Source organism: Clavelina lepadiformis, chromosome 5, assembly GCF_947623445.1.
Source record: "Clavelina lepadiformis chromosome 5, kaClaLepa1.1, whole genome shotgun sequence".
Lineage (NCBI taxonomy): Eukaryota > Metazoa > Chordata > Ascidiacea > Aplousobranchia > Clavelinidae > Clavelina > Clavelina lepadiformis.
Genome location: NC_135244.1, coordinates 10,786,588 through 10,806,809, shown reverse-complemented (window position 1 = coordinate 10,806,809; position 20,222 = coordinate 10,786,588). Strand labels below are relative to the sequence as shown.

The 20,222-nt window shown below is 35.1% G+C and overlaps 2 protein-coding genes across 5 annotated transcripts; one reads left to right on the top strand and one right to left on the bottom strand.

The window, feature by feature from the left end:
• Window positions 1–266: 266 nt before the first annotated feature.
• Window positions 267–13,015, top strand: LOC143458653 (integumentary mucin A.1-like). Of its 4 annotated transcripts, none has more exons than XM_076955494.1 (5): window positions 277–473; window positions 3,619–3,783; window positions 4,222–4,371; window positions 5,162–5,276; window positions 5,347–6,197. In XM_076955494.1, the coding sequence occupies exons 1-5, from the start codon at window positions 377–379 to the stop codon at window positions 5,420–5,422; spliced, it is 603 nt and encodes a 200-aa protein (XP_076811609.1). In that variant the 5' UTR covers window positions 277–376; the 3' UTR covers window positions 5,423–6,197. The 4 variants fall into 4 exon arrangements, with proteins under 4 accessions (XP_076811611.1, XP_076811612.1, XP_076811609.1 ...); XM_076955495.1 differs by having other exon boundaries at window positions 288–473; window positions 3,628–3,783; XM_076955496.1 differs by lacking the exons at window positions 5,162–5,276; window positions 5,347–6,197 and adding an exon at window positions 12,663–13,015 and having other exon boundaries at window positions 267–473.
• LOC143458652 (polypyrimidine tract-binding protein 3-like) lies at window positions 5,526–11,845 on the bottom strand. Its single transcript, XM_076955493.1, has 16 exons — window positions 11,617–11,845; window positions 11,218–11,277; window positions 10,954–11,082; window positions 10,654–10,812; window positions 10,395–10,560; window positions 10,248–10,306; window positions 9,955–10,138; window positions 9,731–9,826; window positions 9,531–9,637; window positions 8,919–8,952; window positions 8,638–8,730; window positions 8,449–8,564; window positions 8,233–8,333; window positions 6,296–6,370; window positions 6,134–6,197; window positions 5,526–6,044 (listed from the first exon to the last, which is right to left on the bottom strand). The coding sequence occupies exons 1-16, from the start codon at window positions 11,794–11,796 to the stop codon at window positions 5,976–5,978; spliced, it is 1,692 nt and encodes a 563-aa protein (XP_076811608.1). The 5' UTR covers window positions 11,797–11,845; the 3' UTR covers window positions 5,526–5,975.
• Window positions 13,016–20,222: the final 7,207 nt, after the last annotated feature.

Here is a 20,222-nt window from a genome sequence, read left to right as displayed (position 1 = left end):
ATACTGTCAATATTCGTGCGTAATATTAATTCGTATTCGATTCGGCACATTCCTAATAATCAAATCAAATTTTTCACTGCAGTCATTTTCTACACTGCGAAACATACGGTAAGAAATTATTTCTTATAAATGTAAAGAAGTATTCTACAATATTTTTTGAATTATATCAATCGTGTTACAATAAAACAGAGATGCTAGTAAAACTCGAGACTTATTACTACATGGGTATAATAGAGTAGAATACAATGGCGTTGGTAATTATGGTTTAGACTTTAGAAGTTTCTAAACCACGTGAATTTAGCAGACGTTTGCAGCACAGTTACTACCATACTGAATGAAACAGCGATTGAAACCACGTTAGTTAGTAAATTAAAACATGGCTACACTAGCAACTGCAACTGCTGTGGCAGTTCTTACAGCTCAAGTTATATTTGCAAATTACGCATTAACCGAATACCTTCAACCAAATATAGGTAAGTACAAAGTATCAGTCGAAATATAGTAATAGTAATGAGAGACTATTTAATGTTCGAAAAGGGTATAGATTAATCGTATAATATAGATAAAGTTAAACATTTATATTTTTCAATAGTTTATGTATATTTGCAGAAAATAAGGTTGGATATTATTTAAGCAGTTGTTGTTATGACAACAACTAAGTAGGCCTATATATCTGGTCCAGCATTCACTATATAACTGTTAGAATAATCAGAGTAAGTAGGTATGGATTAGCGTAATTATTACATAGATTATGTTTTGTGAAACATACACGGTAAAGAGACAATTTTAACAGCAGCTGTTCTTGGCCTTTTTTGCACAACGTTTTGCCGCTAAATTTTCCTCCAAACCACAACAAATAAATATATAGCATACATGCATTATCTTAAAATTGCATACATGATGTTGGGTTAAAATTTAAAACAGCGCAAAACACTACAAAGTAGGTAATATGAGGTAACTTAATTAATGAAATTATTGAGTTAATTAACTGCATAGATCATTACAAAACTTAATATTTTCAATTGAATGTTTTTAGTTAATATGTTTCATATAGCTTACAAATAAGAAAATTTAACCCTTGGATATGGTGAAATTTATCCCCAGTTAAGAAACGCTTGGCCTTTATGCAAAAATCGTTTGAAAACGTGATTAGTCCTGATATTTGTGATATCAAAATGTGATGTTTGAAAACGTGATTACTGATTAGTGACTTTCCCAAACTGCACAAAAGTGTTTTTACAGAGAGATTTTTTTGGCCAAAAAATCACTAATATACGATATATTTACGAATATATCGATCTGAACTGTTAGCATCTCGTTTGCGGCTACTACCAAAACGTACCATAAACAGAAAGCGTACGCAGTTCAGTGGCGTTAATATCACTACTCTCGTGATATTATAGATTGGTTTAAGTCGGCAGGACGTTAGACAGAATCACTTGTATTTTAAACAGCCATGAACACGAAAGCAATAATCTAAAATAAAACACAATGCACAATCAAGAAAGCACGTGGCGGTTGTATGGCCTATATTGGAAATCTTATGAAGTTCTTTATACCTATCAACATCCTCCTTTTTTAAGTAAATGCTAGCAGTGAGAAAGCTTTATCAGCACACAGAAAATACTGAAATAAAATACTAGGCCTACTCGCAATACATGTGAGGCACAATACAAGTTTAACACGACGTGCATAATGAGTCGCCAGAAATAAAGCAGTGACACAAACACAGTATTTACAGTATATATTATTAATCGTTAAATTTTACAGATATTCAATGTGTACGGTTAGGTCGAGTGTTAGCAACAGAGTCGTTGTTAGGTGTGATTTTGCTGTTTTGGCAAGGTGTCGAAAATTTGAAGTTAAAATCAGTATCTTCATACACATTATTAGGTTTGCTGTGGTCAACACGATTACGTACACGAGTACGACCATAACGAAAACCATCGAATGATTCTACAAAATATGAACGAGGCCCAAGTAGGCATACAGTTTTACCCTTCCGTTACCACACTTTTTCCGAACTTTGGAAATAAAGTCGTTGGTTGGCAAACAATCTTGACATTGGTCGACTTTTGCTATGATAAGATTACTTGATTGAGTTGCGGCGTTGATGATGACGATCGATGTCAAGATGTTAGCTTTTTGGAATGTGAATCGATATCACTGATCGAGTTGGTCTACCAAATAATATCTTTGTATGGCTGAAGTTGACGTCTTGTCATAGCGTATTGCGCACTTCTACAAGTGCCAGCCACTGATCTTTCTCATCTTGTGCCGTACGTCCCCGCATGTTTTTTAGTGTTCAGCAGCTTCTGTTTTTCCATTGCATTGTTGATGTCCTGGTGATGATTTGTAGTGATGAATGACCTAATTTTGACGGAATCTTTGAAATTCTGTAGAAATGAACTGTGGTCCGAAGTGAGATACAATGCATTTAGGAATTCCGTATCGAGAAAAATGACACTTTAAAAAAATGGTAACTTGTTTTACAGTTGTTAAGGTCACGACATCAATTTCAGCAAAATTTGAATAATAGTCAACCGTGACAAAATACTTTTGGTTCAATTTAAAGAAATCAACACCAACGTTTTCAAATGGTGATAAAAATTCGGTATGTAGCAGTAATGGGTCTTGTCAGTTGTGTGATTTTGCTTGTTGGCAGAATGTGCAATCACGAGCAAGTTCTTTTAATTCGTTTGGCATTCTGAGCCAGAAGACAGTGTCACGAGCTATTCGTCACATGCTATCAGCACCAGGGTGAGCTGAATAGAATTGAGGTTTGTTTTCTGATCGTAGAGCTTGAGGGATGAAGCGCAAGTCAAAGAGGCAGCTTAAAAGAAAAAATGTATAGCATTATCGGACTGAACTTAGCAATCTGTTTTTGGTGGCCGTACTAACCTTCCATCGTCGTTGTAACACCATTGCAATTTACTGCCAGAGTTTGCAGCGATCTCTGGCAGTGAGATGACATGTTTGCGTCAATAAATGAACTAAGACTACGTGTCCTTCTCTGACAGGACTAATTGCAGACAATCAATAGGATAAAATCTTTGTTTATTCGAACTAGCAAAACACAAGGCATTTTGTAACATTGTCAGCACAAGTATTCTTATAGCACTACCAATGATAGTTATGGGAGGAATGCGCCGAGAAGTCCAAAACGTTAAAGGAATAACTTTTTTGACGTAAAACACGTTAAAATAGAAGCTTTGACTACTATAAAAACGTTGTAGGCGTTATTAAGTTTTATATTTTTAAACTATAATATTTCTTGACCTTTTGTGAACTTTATTCCTATTAAATTCTCTTTGAAGATTTTCAAACTACCGCCATATTCATAATTAGTTTTAACTTTACTTCGTTTTATAAGGCGGAATCTTTCAGCTAACCGTAACGCGTATTGTATATAGGTAACTGGATGCCCTGCAATTTCTTTAAGTTAGTCTATAATTCCTTTGTGAATAGCCATAGTAAGATGCAGTCAATTATTTCACGAAAAATCGGCCGCATGAAGCAAACCTCAACAAAAAACTGTGACGATTACACCAAGGGTTAAGCATGGCTTCTATTGTTAATAACCGTTTCTGATTTTGTTACAATCTCACTTAACATCAGTGTTTTCAGAATGCCAAGCTTACAGATGCTCAGTCCCTGTTGATAAAAGAATTGATGCTTCCCCAGGAGAAATTCTACGCGACCGCTGTCTCTCCAACGGATTTTGTTTTGACAATTCCAAATTTGGTAAAATTTGGTGTTTCCAACCGTTAGTCCTGGCATACGGTAATCAATGTTGCGTGATACCTGTTTGTACTTACATTTTTTAACGATTTGCGCTGATGATCGTTTAAGCAGTGGTAATATTTAACCAATTTAACCAACCAATTTAAAATCAAAGCGATAGTAATTATTTCTTTCAAGAAACGGTTTTTAAAAGTTGTTAAATTTCTCTTTCCAATGACTTCGGCCGTGCTAGATTTAATCAGCAAGTAATTACCATTACTATTTTCATGAAAGTATTCGCTTTTTCTACTTTGTCACTGCTTACCGTTCATTATGCTGTACGTTACTGTAATAACAAATGGCTTTATTTTTTCGTTCTCACCCTATTATTGACAAAAACAAATGATGTTATAACCGAAAATCTTAATTTGTTAGGTGTTAAACCCTGAGTGAGTAATAACGGTACAGTAATAACGACGACGCATTTTTTACGTTCAGACAAATGTCCACACGCAGAATGTCAAGTAATACCAGAGAGAAGAGAAACCTGTAATCCCGGAGGCTTAATGACACGTGATAATTGCATTGCTGCTGGATGCTGCTTTGATGAAGACAGCTATGACGCGCCAATATGCTTCAAACGAAAAGGTGACATACATAAAGACATGAGTGTTTGTCCTATCTTACACATGGGGATGTCTAGTTTGCTACAATACTCCTCGTTGCATTAGCTTTTCATTTGGTTGGCATTTCATTGGCTACAACAACAACTTTTTTAAATAAATCTTGCAAATAAATTTCAAAACGAAGTTTTGATATATCTAAAATGACTTTTCAAAAACTTTTCCCCCCAAGCAAAAGTGGATAACTGGCTACTGATTTTTTTGATTCATCATATTCTATGATGAATCATACTTGGAAGAAATATACTTTGAAACAATTTATGGAACACACTCTCACAACCAAGCTGGGCAGTCAATTGACATCGGTTGTCAAATATTTAGCTTCCAAAAAGCAGCTAAATCCTTCCCATTAATGAAAGTTATATGCAATAAAACTATTGTTCTGTTTAATGGTTATTGATTTTGCTATAGGATGGGGCGCGAGTTTTCTGGCATCGTCTTAAGTTCAAGAACTGGACTAGACATATAGACACTAGATATATATTTTCCCGATTAAACAATCAGTTTCTTACTATAACTTACTGTATAGGTAATGTGTTGATTAAATATTTAAAAGATAGGAATTTATATTACATGTTTGTGGGAATACTGTTTTTGATTATTCTGTATGCATTTTGTTCTATATTAAACAGTACAGACAAAATTCCGCTTATAGGCCACTTGGTACCTTTTAGCCCCATGCCCATCACGGCCTTAATCCTGCTCTGACTGAGCCACAGAAAATTTCACGGCTAACAACACTGCTTTTGTTTCAGTTTACCCAGTTGGATTCCCCGGCCGGCATACTTTTTACTCACATTTGGTAATGCGAATTTGCAACCGACAAGATCCAAAAAATAGAAAACAATGTGGTTCAAAAAAAATTAGTCGGTATGTTGCACTTTTCAATCGTACAATTGATAACAGCTTTCCACTAACGAACTTCAAATTTCCTTTTTAGAGATGAGTGTCTACGTCATCAATGCTGTTGGTTGCCCGTTGTGCTGGAAGGCCCTCAGTGCTATCATTTTGGATAAACAACAAAAACATTTTATCCAAAAGTATTTGTATATAAGGTTTCTTAACGATCAAATCAAGTGCTACGTAGAATGACATATTATCACACAGAATTCATGAGGCTGAAAGCTAAGTTTTGTACAATTTCTTTCAACTAAAATGCATACGCGTTTGTCTAACGGAAAACAAAGTGGGAACTTGGTGTAAAAATGTGTGAACAATATAAACATATAGCAAAATTTACATTGCAAAGGTTGCAATTGACAGGAATGTTAGACAATTTGCAAACAAGACTACAAAAAAAAACATTTTCAAACAGGCAGCAATTCTGGAGGAAAACCTGCGCAAATTAAAGATACAATGTACAAACTATACTAACAAACACAGTAAAACAGCGAAAATTTGTTAATGTTGTTTTGACACGCCAAGGAGTCGACATGAGCTAAAACACAAGTTTTCATAATTAGGTTTTTACTCAGATTCACTAGATTTTTATGATGATGCAGGATGAACCAATGCAGCAAAATTAACCAATTTCGGCAGTTGTAATTTTGCTCACTGCACAGGAAGGCATCATATTTGTCCTTTGGAAAATGATACTCGCAAATGATGCGTGTCGTTCAGTTTGAAATTATGCAGTAACTGGAAAAATAAATACCACGTTATCTTCTAAAAACAATTGACGCTGACAACGGGGTAGATACAAGAAATAAAATCTATAGAAAAATTACCACGAGACACTTGACAGATTCTTCCGTAGACGAAAGTTTAATCAAAGCCATCCTTCTGTCTCTTCTGCAAAATTTGCAGTTATGTAACTTACACTTTAGAATTTATATGAATATCCATTTTTGTTCAAAACGGAATTGTTGCAACACAACTAAAAAACTTACACAAAAAACTTAAATCCAAGAACAGAGCCATGTAGTTCAAAGGTTTTTCTAAGGAATTCTTCAGTGATGTCCGATCTAAAATTATAACGGCAATTTTGAATAGCAGTTCGCCAGCCAACTTTAATAAGGATCGAAATATTAACGCGGATATTGTAAAGGTGATAAATCTTCCCAGTCAGGTCCCGCTTCTATACTCAGATGGACGTAACACTCACAAATATTTGCCAGCCAAACCATATGGTATATGCACAAAGTTTGGAGTTAGACACAACGCTTAAAAGTTCCATTAAGTTTTGTTGCTTGAATCTTGTGCTACTATTATGTATCACGAATTTAGTTCTTAAATGTTTGTTTGCAAACATTTTAAAATAAATATTACTCGAATGAAATTTTTGCAAAAGATTTTTATTGATTTTGTTAGGCCTTCAGATCGTCAATATTTATAAAATTCATTGTAGTATCAGTCGAGCAGAGGAAAGGAAAGGATTAAAAAATTAATTCAGAAGTTGCGTACGATTGTTTTCAGGACAAGGTAATCGTGTCTGCAACACTTTGTGATTCCAATATCCCTTTAGCGGACATTGACGTATTACTGTGTCGGCGCTGGTTGACGGTGATAAATCAATTTACGCTTTGCGTAAAAACCTTCCATTTTAACCGTTGCAAGTTGTTTTTTTAGCACCAAAAACATAATACCTTAATTGTCGCTAAAAAACGACTCTAACAAATACAGGAAAACAGATTATCCTATTTGACTCTTTGAACACGCGTTAAGAAAAAATTTTTTTTAGTAACATACCAAGAATAGGATTATGTTATGGTTTTTGGCGAATATGCGATTATAGGGAACCTTTGCCATCAACAACTGAAATTACGTGACAACATCTTAAATAATAAGGCAGTTATTCAACGACGAAAACTGCGTATTTACTAATATTTTCAGAATTCAGAATTGCGATTTCCTGGTGAAGTAGTCTTGTGATCAATCTGGTGGTTATATTATTTTTGCTAAGCATAATCATCTTGCATGTTAAAAATTTCAAAAATATATTTAAAACAACTGTTAACTTCGGATTAAAAATTTTAAATCGAAAAATTTAGTAGATTTGCCCTCAAACATGCAACAGCCCATCAATTTTCAACAAAATTTCATTTTAAAACCTTTTAAACATAAGATAAAAGTAAAAGTAAGACTTGTATTTTCACCCTTATTCAGATTATTCAGAATAAGTTGAAAAAATCCTGTTAAATTTACAAAACTTTCTGGGTAAGCCTGATTTTGGGCTATTCCTCTACGTGATCTAGTTTGGTTGTTTAGCAAGTTTTAGATAGTGGGTAAGCATATAAACAATCAACAAAAGTTTCATTGTGTTGAAGTAAGCGCTTTAAGAATTACATTGCTTTGAATATCGGGAATTTAAGGACGTTTTGCAATAAATGCAGTCACGTGACCAATTCCAAATTTCTGTCAGGTCATCCAATGACCACCGTACTTTTTTCCGAAAAGTTTGAAAAAATATGTCAACGTAAAAAAAGTTATTTTTGAAGGTTTCCAAAGTAACCTTAACATAATGCCTTACATCTCTTTTAAAGTATTAGAGGTAATGGAGTAATGTAGCTTTATACCACCAAAATTCCAATTGAAAGCAAAAAAAGATAAAGGAATTGTTAACCTCCGAAACGTGCCTATCTTTTAACTGTTTTTCGGGGATTTGCCCGAAAAGTAGTCATGTCATCACGCTCATATACGAATTAGGATGAGATTTTTTTTAACCCCAGACACATAGCAAATTTGAAAAGCATTCAATCTTATTTACGTGAGTTATGAAGGCCGAAAAAACGTTGAGAAAAAGAAGTAAAGAAGATTCATGCAAAAAATAATACGTATAACAGCGTAAATATGTTCAAAATATAATTTTAATTCAAAATTGACTTACGGTATGTTAGAGAGATGTAGCACTTCGGAAGGCGGGAAAATATTTTGAAAATTTTTTGAACCGGGTTTCTTGAAACGATGTAGCCTTGAGTTCGCGTAATCCTATATAAATAACTTAGTAAGGCTTAGTTCATGATTTCGTGGTAATAATGCAAGGCGTCAAGCAACCCTTGCCTAATCCAAATCGTAACTTTTTGTGCCAAAAACCGTAACTTACTTGGGTCAGATTTGCCATTTCTTGCCCTTCCCTGGGCATTTGAACTTGGCTATGCTTCGACATAATAATATGTAGAGGACAACCAAAGAGCACGACACCGTGAAGATATTTAATAACTAAGAGCAAAAGTACATCAGCAATTTTTTTACCAATCCTTGTTTGAATAAATGTTTAGTCAACTGCTTGTACCTAACTGTGCTTGTGTATAATCTGACATCTGTACCAAAGCATTGCTCTTCTTCTGGTATAAAATTTTCACCCTCACAACGTCTCCATAGACACCTAAAACGTATTTCATTCACAAAGTGTTAATAACTGCAAGGTCCATCAACTGAAATAAAATGGTTCAAACAAATTGGAAGTTAGTCCAACATGTATCGATGAAATATGGCATTTAGAACCACAGCCAAATTGAACAAGGCTCTTAGACGTCGGACATTTTCAAAGGAAAAAGACACTCAGAAACGTACCGAACAGAATAAAGAGAGCTTGTGGAGTCACCATCTTTCATAGCAGTAGCATGGCACAGAGAAAGAGGCAAGTCACAGCGATAAGATTTCAATTGGTTATGTAAATCATGACGTATTGAACATGAGTTACCGGACAATAATTTAGAAAAGCTCAAGATTTATTTGATATGTAGTTATTTTACATTACCAAACCGTTTGAGAGACATTTTGTGCATAAATTTTCACCAGAATTATGTTTTGTCCAAGAAGGAGGGAAAATTGATGTTGAGACGAAAAAATTGGAAGCGATGAGTCGAAGTTGCATAAACATAAATTAAAAAGAAGAAAGAAAAATGTAACACTAGAAAAGATTATTTTTTGGTTAGCATTAATTTTTTCGAATTTTAGTAACGAAATGACTTCAGGAAAACTTTAAAACTAAATAAAGTAGCTTTTTGCAAGTAAATATACATACCTAGTATGTATAATACGTAGGTATGAAGTGAGCAGAGTAGTTACCACAAGTTTTACGTGTCAGAAAATCAATAATAAACGAAGTAAAAAGGTTCAATCAACGTAATGCTTTGTGTGTTTGCAACGGAAGGTAAGTTTCAACTAATAAGAAATCTTTACCTCTTCGTTTAAATTAGATACGTGAAGAACAGAATTCTGCACACCAACCATAGCAGCCAGTTGTGTTGCAACAGCGGTGTTCCTCAAACTAGCTTCCGCTAGAACACCTGCAGTCAACAAAAAAGAAGCGACAGGAATAAAAATACATCTGTGTTTTCACGCAACGATGTCAATGGAGAACAGGAAACGGCAATGTTTACTTGTAGCATTAGTAGCAAGAGTAGCCAGCTGTGACTGCTGCAACGCTGCAACCATGGCACCTTGATTGGCATAAGGAGAAGGTATCAAACCGGCGCCTAGATATAATAAGTAAACATCCACATTCTACCACTTAGTGCGAAACAATAATTGTATAACAATACGAGTGACGTATTATTTCTATAAACAAGACTCTACAAACAGTAATGTACCAGTGAAGACATACCTGAAAAAACACCTTGCAGTGAAGAGCTTCCCAGAATCGAGGTGGAAGCTTCCCCTGGCGGCAGGTCACTTCTTGTGTAATCGCGGCTTTTATCGTTATTAAATTTTACATTAAGAGATGTGAGTTTACTGTACTCAATGCGCAAACAGCAGCAGGAATTGTATATGTTTTGTCCATCTAAAGACTTTTAAACAAAACATCATATTTCACGCAAACGCTGAACAACCAACAAATGCTAATGTAATACGGATAGTTTTAATGTCCATTAAAATTTGTACATTAAAAATGCTTACCAGTTTGGCAGTTTGAGCTTGCACCGCGTCACCCAACTGAATGAGGGCTTGGAATTGATCTACGAAAGTATGGTTGTTATATGAAAAGATACATGGAAGCAAACTGTTATCCAAGAGTTACGTGCGACAAGAAAAGTTTCTACTTACTGTTCTTATTAAAAGTAATTATTTTTAGGACGACACCAAAGCGAGAAAATATAGTGTGCAAAACATCAAGCGTGATTGGATAAAGCATATTTTCCACAACCGCACGTAAAACGTGGTTAGTTCCGCCATCGGCTTGCTGCATCGCTTTCAAAAGGGCTTGAATTTTCTATAGGACAAAGATCACTGTAGTGTAATTCTCAGAAAAGTCTAAAACAGGTTATCTGAGGATTCAAATAACCATGCTATCTTTTGACCTCACCATCTGGTTCGGAGAATTATCTGTTTTAAGTTCTTTGTGATTGGAGAATTGGACATACACGACTCTTTGACGAATGACTGGTGGTTGAAATTCACTGCTAGCAACCATTTGATGCGCCACATCCACGTCTTCCATTTCTAAAAAAGCTTGATTCTTTCCCTACATTATTAACAAAAATCGATGTGATCACTAAGGTGTGTTCAAATGACAGATTTCTAGTGTTGAAAAACCAAAATTACATATTTGTTTAACTACGCCTTAACTGGGGTAGATAGAAGTAACCCTCCTTTCAAAAAATACCTTCAGCATTAAAAGATTAGTAACTCTGCCATAACTCAATCCAAGTTGAATGACTTCATTGTCTCTAACGTCGGCGGGAAGGCTACGAAGATGAACCACTTTAGATATATGGCTGGGATCAATCTTTATCTAGAATAAAAAATTACAACGTGCGGAAAATCTCTTTTATTAATTCAATTCAAGTTCTAATAGCACGCGTATGTCACACATGCATGCATGTGTCGAAAGGTGCTACTTTTGAAGTCACTGAAGCAGAAACTGTACCTTTTTAGCTCCATTGTCAATCGTTCCAGTGAGATGGTGTGACGATTCTTCATTATTTCGCTACAAAAAATAACACATTCTATTTTAAAATAATGCCATTTTGGTTGCGCGTGGTAGAGTACAAACGTCCAACAAATTATGGAGTTGCAAGATCTCCAGAACTGCTGCAAACAAAGTCTTGAAATTACAGTACCGGAAATTGTTGTGTCTTGAATTTCTTTATGACAATCTATATAAATGATGTGCCCAAAGTACAAATACAGCTGATCTATCAATTAAACAAACAGCTAAAATGTAATCCAGCTATACGCATAAAAACGTCGTGGCCGAGAACGAAATTTTAGAGCTATTGTTATTCTTGTGGGGCGTAGACAAAACAACCACTGGCGTCGCACAAACCTTGGTGGCTGTTGAGTATACTGCTGCCTTGTAGGAAGGAACAGGTGGACTGAGTAACATTTGCGCCGGCATTTGACCTTGCCCAGCAATACAAACTGTTGACTGACTATGCAGTGTTGGAACATTAACTTGCTGAACTGCAGTCGGATGTCCAGTTATGGGCACAAATACAACCGACATGGTACACGAAAACTTGTTTAACTGCAGGATAACCTAAAACTACATTACACTAACTAAATATAAAGACAATCGTAACAATTTACCATCTAAAACAGCAGTATAAGAAAGCTTGCGCTGACCGGTTATCTTTTCTCGTATTTGTGCGAACAAAAATTCATTAACAAGATTTAATAAATATGCATGATGGTTGTATCCACCATATCACGATCCGTAAAATTTTACATTTCACGTATTCTTGAAATATCTAATAGCCACGCAAGCCAATATTCAACTAGTTTCTTAACGTTTGTCAGAAAAATTTGACAAAAGGCGAAAATAAATATATTCCTACAACAATGTTGTACTATACTTAGCACCAAATGCCAATCCTAATCGGCTACATTTCGCAGCGAGCACTGGACTTTGCCACAAATTATTTTATTTGCTAGAGCCGTAGGATTCGGAATTCGTGTTTCTACGCTCAGGATATCGCTGTTACTCTATATCTATCCCACGATTGTTCCCAACAAGTTTGGAACATACAATCATACTTAATTGTAAGCTTCATATCTTGCCTTGAGCGACGAAATAGGACTACTTGAGTGAAAATTAATCTACCTAGACCGTGATTATGTACTTGAACAGGCTACTACAAGATAGTAATAATATTTCACGAATCACCAGGCTGAAAAAAATCTGTCGTTTCCTACTACTAGACATTAATTAAATTTTTAAAGCGCTATGAATGCTGTTAACAAATTATTACGTCAATTAAAAATTGATTTAACTGATACTAAAGTGGCAACAAAAACTCAAATTAATATTATTGTCAAACTGTCCCACGACGCTATACACATTATACTCTAAAGAAACTATATTTATTTTAGGTCGGCGTTTGTCCTGTTTTGAAAAGAAAGATGAAGCTCCCAACGATGTTCAGTAAACGAAGAACGGCTGCTATATTGTTGCCATACTTTCAGAAAGAACATAAATAATGACACAAATTCACATCAAGTCCACGACTTTTTGTTAAACAATAGGGAAGGTAGCGTGCGGTTAGCCTTTTCTTACTATATAAATAGAATAAATCTTATCCACGTTGCTTTACTTCCTCTGGTATACATTGAATTATACCAACTTTCTGCAGTACGTAACCTTAGTCAAACTGGGTGTTTCTCACGACATTCATAATCAAACCGTGAAAGGTTAGCGTCCTTCTTCCGACATTTTTTGAAAAGCGTAAACGGGATATTATCAGCAAAACTGATGAATTTCACGACTGCATCTTCGTTTATAATCAGAGGATGTTTTATCCCATATTTGAAAATCGTTTGACCATAAGTTTTTGTTTGATTGATGATTAACAAATGATATATAAAGTTGCACAATCTACCTAAAAGATAATTAAAGTTTGCGTTAAACATATTTTACAACTAGCGCACCGACAAACAAAACACGTAATTCTCCATTGTTACACTTTATACCATCTTCTACTGTGATTTGAACACAGTATTTCTGAAAGCCAAATACGTGTAAAAAGCAAGCATCTCCTTTCTAGCTCAGTGCTAATGAATGAAGAAAGACTAAAGTTGTACGGCATATATCCTTAACAAACGTTACGGATGACAAACCAAGCTAAAACCGAATTCTTTTGCTACCAGATAAAATAACTACCTTTACGCAAAAGAGCGATACACCGGAAAGCTCTATTTCAACCAAGCTAAAAGAACTATTAACCCATGATGTCCTTATCGAACATAAATGCGATGGTACAAAACGCTAATTTACTATGTACAAGTACTATAGTTCTTTAGGAACATGCTTATAGAAAACAATTCCTTTAGTTTTAGAACATTAGAAGCCTTTAGATTATGTTAAACCATGCATATAAATTGGATAATATTACCTATAAAACAAATTCGGTATGAAAACACAGTCCACATTCCGGTGGTAAAATACTTTCCGCATTAAATATACACTTTAGCATAAAACTCGTTCATTCAACTAGTCAACAACCGAAAGCGAACATGGACTTCTTTAAAGAGGTAGCCGGGCAAAACTTGAAGCATTATTAACTACATAAACTAGTCAAAAAAGCGTGGAAAGTTACTGAATGAAGGAATAATTGTCCTCGTTGATTGTGACGTCGTAGAAAAGTCATGGCGATCGATAAGACACTTGCCTGTAGTAAAAAAACTAACTAGAATGATTTCCTCAATTTTATATGGAATGACAGGTTATCAATAAAAAATAAGCATCAGGTGGCTATTTATGATGATGCAAGAATACGTTGGGAGAATTACCTAGGTCGTTTTCAGGTAATAACAGTAATCAACCAATGCCAGCTGGAATGGTGTACCGAATCGATACTACCAATGGTGCAGTAACTGTAAGTAGCATACAATGGGGTAGATGGTATGATAAAAGCGTTTATTTTACTGAGTACAGACCAAAGTGTAAGTTCCAAACTTTTTTTATTATTGAAACTGTGGCGAACGACAGATATAAACGTTACGAGGCATTCTCTGGATACGCTCCTATAAGCGTAGGGTGCAAACTGAGAAGCGACTTGGCAAACGCTTAAAATGCCTGTGGCCGCAGAAGAGAGAAAGATAGCCCCGTCTGACTCTAAGGTGATCTGACTTCAGTGACAGTTCCGTGAACCGCTGTTGCCAGCAAAATGAGAATCGTTGATAAAAGTTGTATTGACGCAAAGTAAACCGAACTGAATAAAATTCTGCACAGATGTACCAGTTTATATAAGAAGCCTATACACTAATTTTGGCAATGAGTATAAAATGTGTAGAATGCAGAGTTTTTAAACGGAAGTGCCCAAACTGGCACTGCGCCAACTGGCATTAACCGCCACAAATCTTAATCTTGCCGCTATAACAAAATTTAATTGTTAATCTCCAACAAGGTAACCTCCAGCTAAATTAGTAATGTCAAATTTTAAATTAAGAAAATAAACTGAGCCTAATACATTAAATAGATAACTATTATTCAAACGAAACAAAAATCAAGCACTAGGCTGGATGAAATTCCTTCGAAAATCCTAAAACAAAACCTTGAAAACATTCTGAAATTGCTTGCACATATGTTTAATATATCCTTGTTGTGCAGTATAGAATTCATCAAAGAATTTTAAACTGCCAAGGTAATTCCCCTTTTTAAGAATGGAAAGAGTGTAAACACTAGCAACTATCAGCAATTTAACTTATATACTGTAGACACGTGTTTTTCAAAAAATAATGGCAAAACTGATATATGTAAGAGTAACAAATTTCCTTAAAAAAACAAAAGTTTTTTTGACAGTCATTAAGTTGGATTTAGCAAAAAATATAGTTTCTTTGGAGCCCTTTTTTCCTGTAAACAAAATCAACGCAGCTCTCAAAAAAATAACGCAGTCCTAGGAATATTTTTAAACCTACCAAAAGCATTCGACACAATTGACCATACTATTTTACTTGATAAACTAAGGAATTATTTCATGATTGGTTTAAAAGTTCTTTATCAAATCGAAAGCAAGTAGTTCAAATCATTGACCAATTAATTATCATCCAATGTTTTTCTACTTTCTCTAATTTATCAATTAATGATTTTACAAAATGCTAAAAATATGAAAACTATCATGTTTGTTTTGCAGGCGATACAAGTATATTTCTTCAAGGAAAATGTGTTGATTATAATCAGTGTAACCAAAGTTGCTAATACAAAAATGTCGAGAGTAAGTAACAGGCTTGTGTCCAACACATTACCCTTTAATGTAAAAAAATTATATTTTTAAACAAAACCACAAAAAACAGGATTCCCCCTCTAACTATACATGGAAAAGTGATAAAACGAGTTAACATGATTAAATTCCTAGGTATAAAAGTAAGATGATGACATGGCTGCTACTTCAACACGAACCACACACATCTTCTTCCAGCTCATCATCTTTCTCCAGAAATGATTCCATACTTATCATCATTCATCTTGTCCTCATTTTCCAACTGAGAATGACATTTGTTTGGGCATAATCAACTACAGCATTGTATTGACAATTGACATACTAATTACTTTGCAATTAAATGCTATGTTACTGTAACATAGTACTTCACGCCAGTTTTCGTCTTTAATGTATATACACAAAAGTAACTGTATGCACATTTATCGTAGCATTCAATCTGTTAAAGGCTACACTCCTTATGTATCTGGGCACCTAAGGCCCTAGATAGATAGACTGTCCTCAGGTGTAAGGGTTGCTAGGCGGTTCCTCAAAACGAAGTCTTGATAGATTACGGGAGTCAAGCGGCATTTGATAGAGTCGGTTATTTTGATTAGTAGCCAGCTGGAATAATTTTTCGCAAGCATTTCAGCTGCGATTTTCAGGGGTTCTCAATCCGGCCAGGTTTAGTTGGAGACTGACACGAGTACTCCGGATGCAGCAACTGATAGTCCAAAGAGCGTTGAAGGATGTGTAAGCATGTGCTCAAATTCAATTCAAAATAAAATTGTTACTTTTCAATGTCAAAATGACATGCAGTGCTTCCTTGCCGTACAACGCTTGGACAGGTATTTAGGTTAAAAATGTTCAATTTCTTAGCTTATGGTTATAAGCTACTGAAAACGCATATATCAGTTGGATAGGAAACTGTTTGACGGGTTCTAAATGTTTTAACAGATTGATCAAATTTACCTTTAGTAATTAAAAGTTCAACACCTTTCAGACCACTTTTCTGTTGTTGTTGCCTGCACATGCTTTTTCCCAAGATAAGCTGATAAGATTTCCATTGCCCAATATTTCTCCGTTATTGCAATAACACATGCCAGATATTTCAAACACTACTCTTATACTGCATACGAGGTCTGTTCAAAAATTATCCGACCTTTTCTCTTCTCGGCAAAGGTAGTGCCAAGCTTCTTTGGGGCATTTTTATGTCACTATTACTCCACACATGTGAATCGTTGCAAGCAGATTGGCCATGTCATTCTCTCTGTGTTAAGCATTAATTGCAGGTATACAGTACAAGCCCGGCGAATTTTTTCCATGCAAAATTGCATTTCAATGACAGAACGCGGCATTACATCAAAAGCTTGGTGATAGTCAAATTGAAACAATTGGAAAGATCCAGCAGGTTTTTGGAGACGAGGCCTTAAGCCCAACTCAGATAAAGGAATGGTTTAATCGCTTTAAAGATGGCCGAATCAGCCCACGCTCAAGGAGGCCATCCACAAGCCGAAACGAGGAGGTGATTGAGAAGGTTCGCCAATTGGTACTGGAAGATCGTCGTTTAACAGTATGAGAAATCGTTGCAGATGTGGGAATAAGCACGGGTTCAGTTCATTCCATCTTAATCGACGATTTGCACCTGCGGAAAGTTTCAGCGAAATTCATTCCCAAGCTGCTTACGGAGCAATGGAAGGAACTCCGGAAGGAAATTGCCCAGAACATGCTGAATTGTGCAAATCATGACTCAGAATTTATGAAAACTATCATCAATGGCGATGAAACATGGGTTTATGGTTACGACCCAGAAACCAAGTTTCAATCCTTATAATGGAAGCATATGGAATCTCTAAGGACCAAAAAAGCACAAGTTCGCAGCAATGTGTAAGTGATGATGACATGTTTTTTGGTTGCTGCGGCATTGTGCATCACGAGTATGCACCTGAAGGCCAGACAATCAATAAAGAGTACTATTAGGAAGTTCGACTTTGCCTTCGTGAAGCTGTGTGAGGAAAGCGACCGAAGATGTGGACAATCTTTTCTGACCAAACACAGCATGCCATTTGTTTGCCAGGCTCCTTACTCTCCAGACTTGGCACCATGTGATTTCTGGCTTTCCCCAAGTTTAAAAACACTCTAAAAGGGACAAGACTCCAATCACGATAAGATATTATAGAAAAATCGATGGAGGGGCAATGGAGCATTCCGGAAGAGCAATTCAACAAACGTTTCCAGAAACGGAAGAAGAGCTGGGAAAAATGTGTGTGCCAAGGGGATTATTTTGAAGCAGATTAAATAAAATTGGTGAAATTCATTGTGTTGTGTGCTTTATGCTAAAAGGTCGGGTATTTTTTGAACAGACCTCGTATACTGCCTTCACAATGTTAACTCTTTTATCTACTCTGTTTAAAACAAAAAAGTGTACTTTTAGTTAAGTTATTCACAAACAGTAATTATATCGAAGGATTTTAAAATGTAACCGCAACCATAAAGCAGCCAATAAAAACTGACATTACATTTGGGTTCTAAGCTTTTAGCACTGGAATCCCAGTGTATCAGTGTATATGAAGTCAGATTGGTGTTTATAACATCACTATGCCCTTTTTGATTAGAATGCTTGATGATGTAACAATGCTAGCTATCACGTTCTGGTTTAATAATAGTGGTTAGGTTTGTAAATGTTTGATTTATTCACTTAACACTGTAGTTAAAAGATAGGCGACTTTGCAGTTGAGTGAAGGTGTTGCAAAATAGTAGACATATTTTAATTGTCAAAAGTGACCCACCCTACCTCTAGTAATCGTGAAAACTTAACCAAATTTCAGACAAGTTTCAGTCGTGCTTCGGCATATGTTTACTGCTTTTTTCCCCCGAGTGAGGAGAAAGGGCCTGGGATTGAAGGGCATTATGATTTGTACGGCGTCGAGTTGCACGCTCTGTAAAATGTTTGCGCCCTAAGACACCAAGCTGTAAAAAAGCCTTCCCTGTTTGTGATTGACTAAGTAAATTGCAGATATCATATATACAGGGTTGCCATCGGTCTCAACTCAAAAATAAGGACGACTAGGAAACGAAAGACGACTACCACCTTAAACAATGCACAACAGGAGAAAGCAACCAATGTTCCTAACAAAAAAAAATTGTATCTCTTTGGTACAAAATGGTATACTAAAGGTGTCAAAATGCCCAAAATACGAACCTCTGCCCTAAAAATAAGGACGCAAGTGAAAATAAAGACATTTCTTAGAAAAAAAGGACAAACATATTTTCTAAGACACGGACCTTTAAAATAAGGAATAAGGACGGTATGGCAACCCTGCATATATATATATATAATATTATAGTATATAATATATGTATAATATTATATTATTATAGATAATATTCACAGATTATACAAAGATTAATTACCTTACCTTTACTGTGTTAGGGCCACTTAACATCTTCATCAGCATACTACCAAAACTCAAACCTAGAAACATTCAGATAAAACAAATTTGATGGCACTTATAAAATAAGCATAAATCAATCATATTCTAAGTAACATGATGAATACAAGGCATAAACAAGTACCTACCTTAATCTACCTTACCTTAAGTTGTAGCAATCACAATCACACAATAGGGATCTCAGCTATACAATTTTGGCAATGCTTTGAAACGTTATTAAATACTAATACTCAAACATAGCAGACATGGTGACAAGTGACAAATACTAATTCTTGCCTCGCTATCTCTAGTAGAATAAGATTTCTCCATTATAGATAAATTTAAGTGTTTTTGCATTAATTAGAATGGTAAATTAACTTAAAATATACAGCAAAATCTGATACTAAAGAATCTTGGGAGTTGATTGAATTGAAACAAATTTTTTATTCCAAAAGGGCTGACTCTCTAAAATAAATAATCTTTTACAACTTGCTGACCCATTAGCATGCCAAAATGTATGTAATTCGTATCAATATTATGATCTGAAAACATCAAAAGCCTAATCATTTTCCTTATTAACATCCAAAATGTAAAGCATATGAACTTCAAACGTTCTAAACAATTCATGGACCATCAAACAAAATTTATTAGGTTAGAGAGTTAACATATTTGTTTAGACATTATTAGAACGAAATATTATCACTTTGTTATACATAAAAAGTTAGTAATAATATCATCAATGTACAAAAACATTAAAATATTCTAAATGTAAAAATTCTTACGTTAAATTTAATTAACTACAGGCAAGTAAAACTGTCCTATTCGGTGAATTGCATTGTTAGAGTCACACAATGTAACTGACTTTTAAATGGAGCTCTTTTGGGTCTTCAGTGGGAACACATTTTTCCTGTTGTATCTAATTTAGTATGTTTTTGTACGAAGAGTTTTTTAATCGTATTGTATCATTTATGCCATTGAAAAAGTGGCAAAGCCTTGAGGATTTAAAATGTACAAGAGTAAATTACAGTGGTGCTATAACGAAGGTAATCATGAACACTAAACCTAAAAAACCTAAAACCTAAGATATAAAACAAAAGTTAACAAAAAAAAACTAAGAAGATAACAGATGCCATCAATATGCACACACAGAAACGTTAGAGCCATGCCACAATGTTTAATGTTACTTTACCGCTAGTGCTAATTTGCCATAGTCAGCAAATCTATTCATTATCTTCACATTATAACTTTGTCCGTTATGAGAACATAGAAGCATGATATCTTAAAAGCAACACTTTTATTCTAGTTCC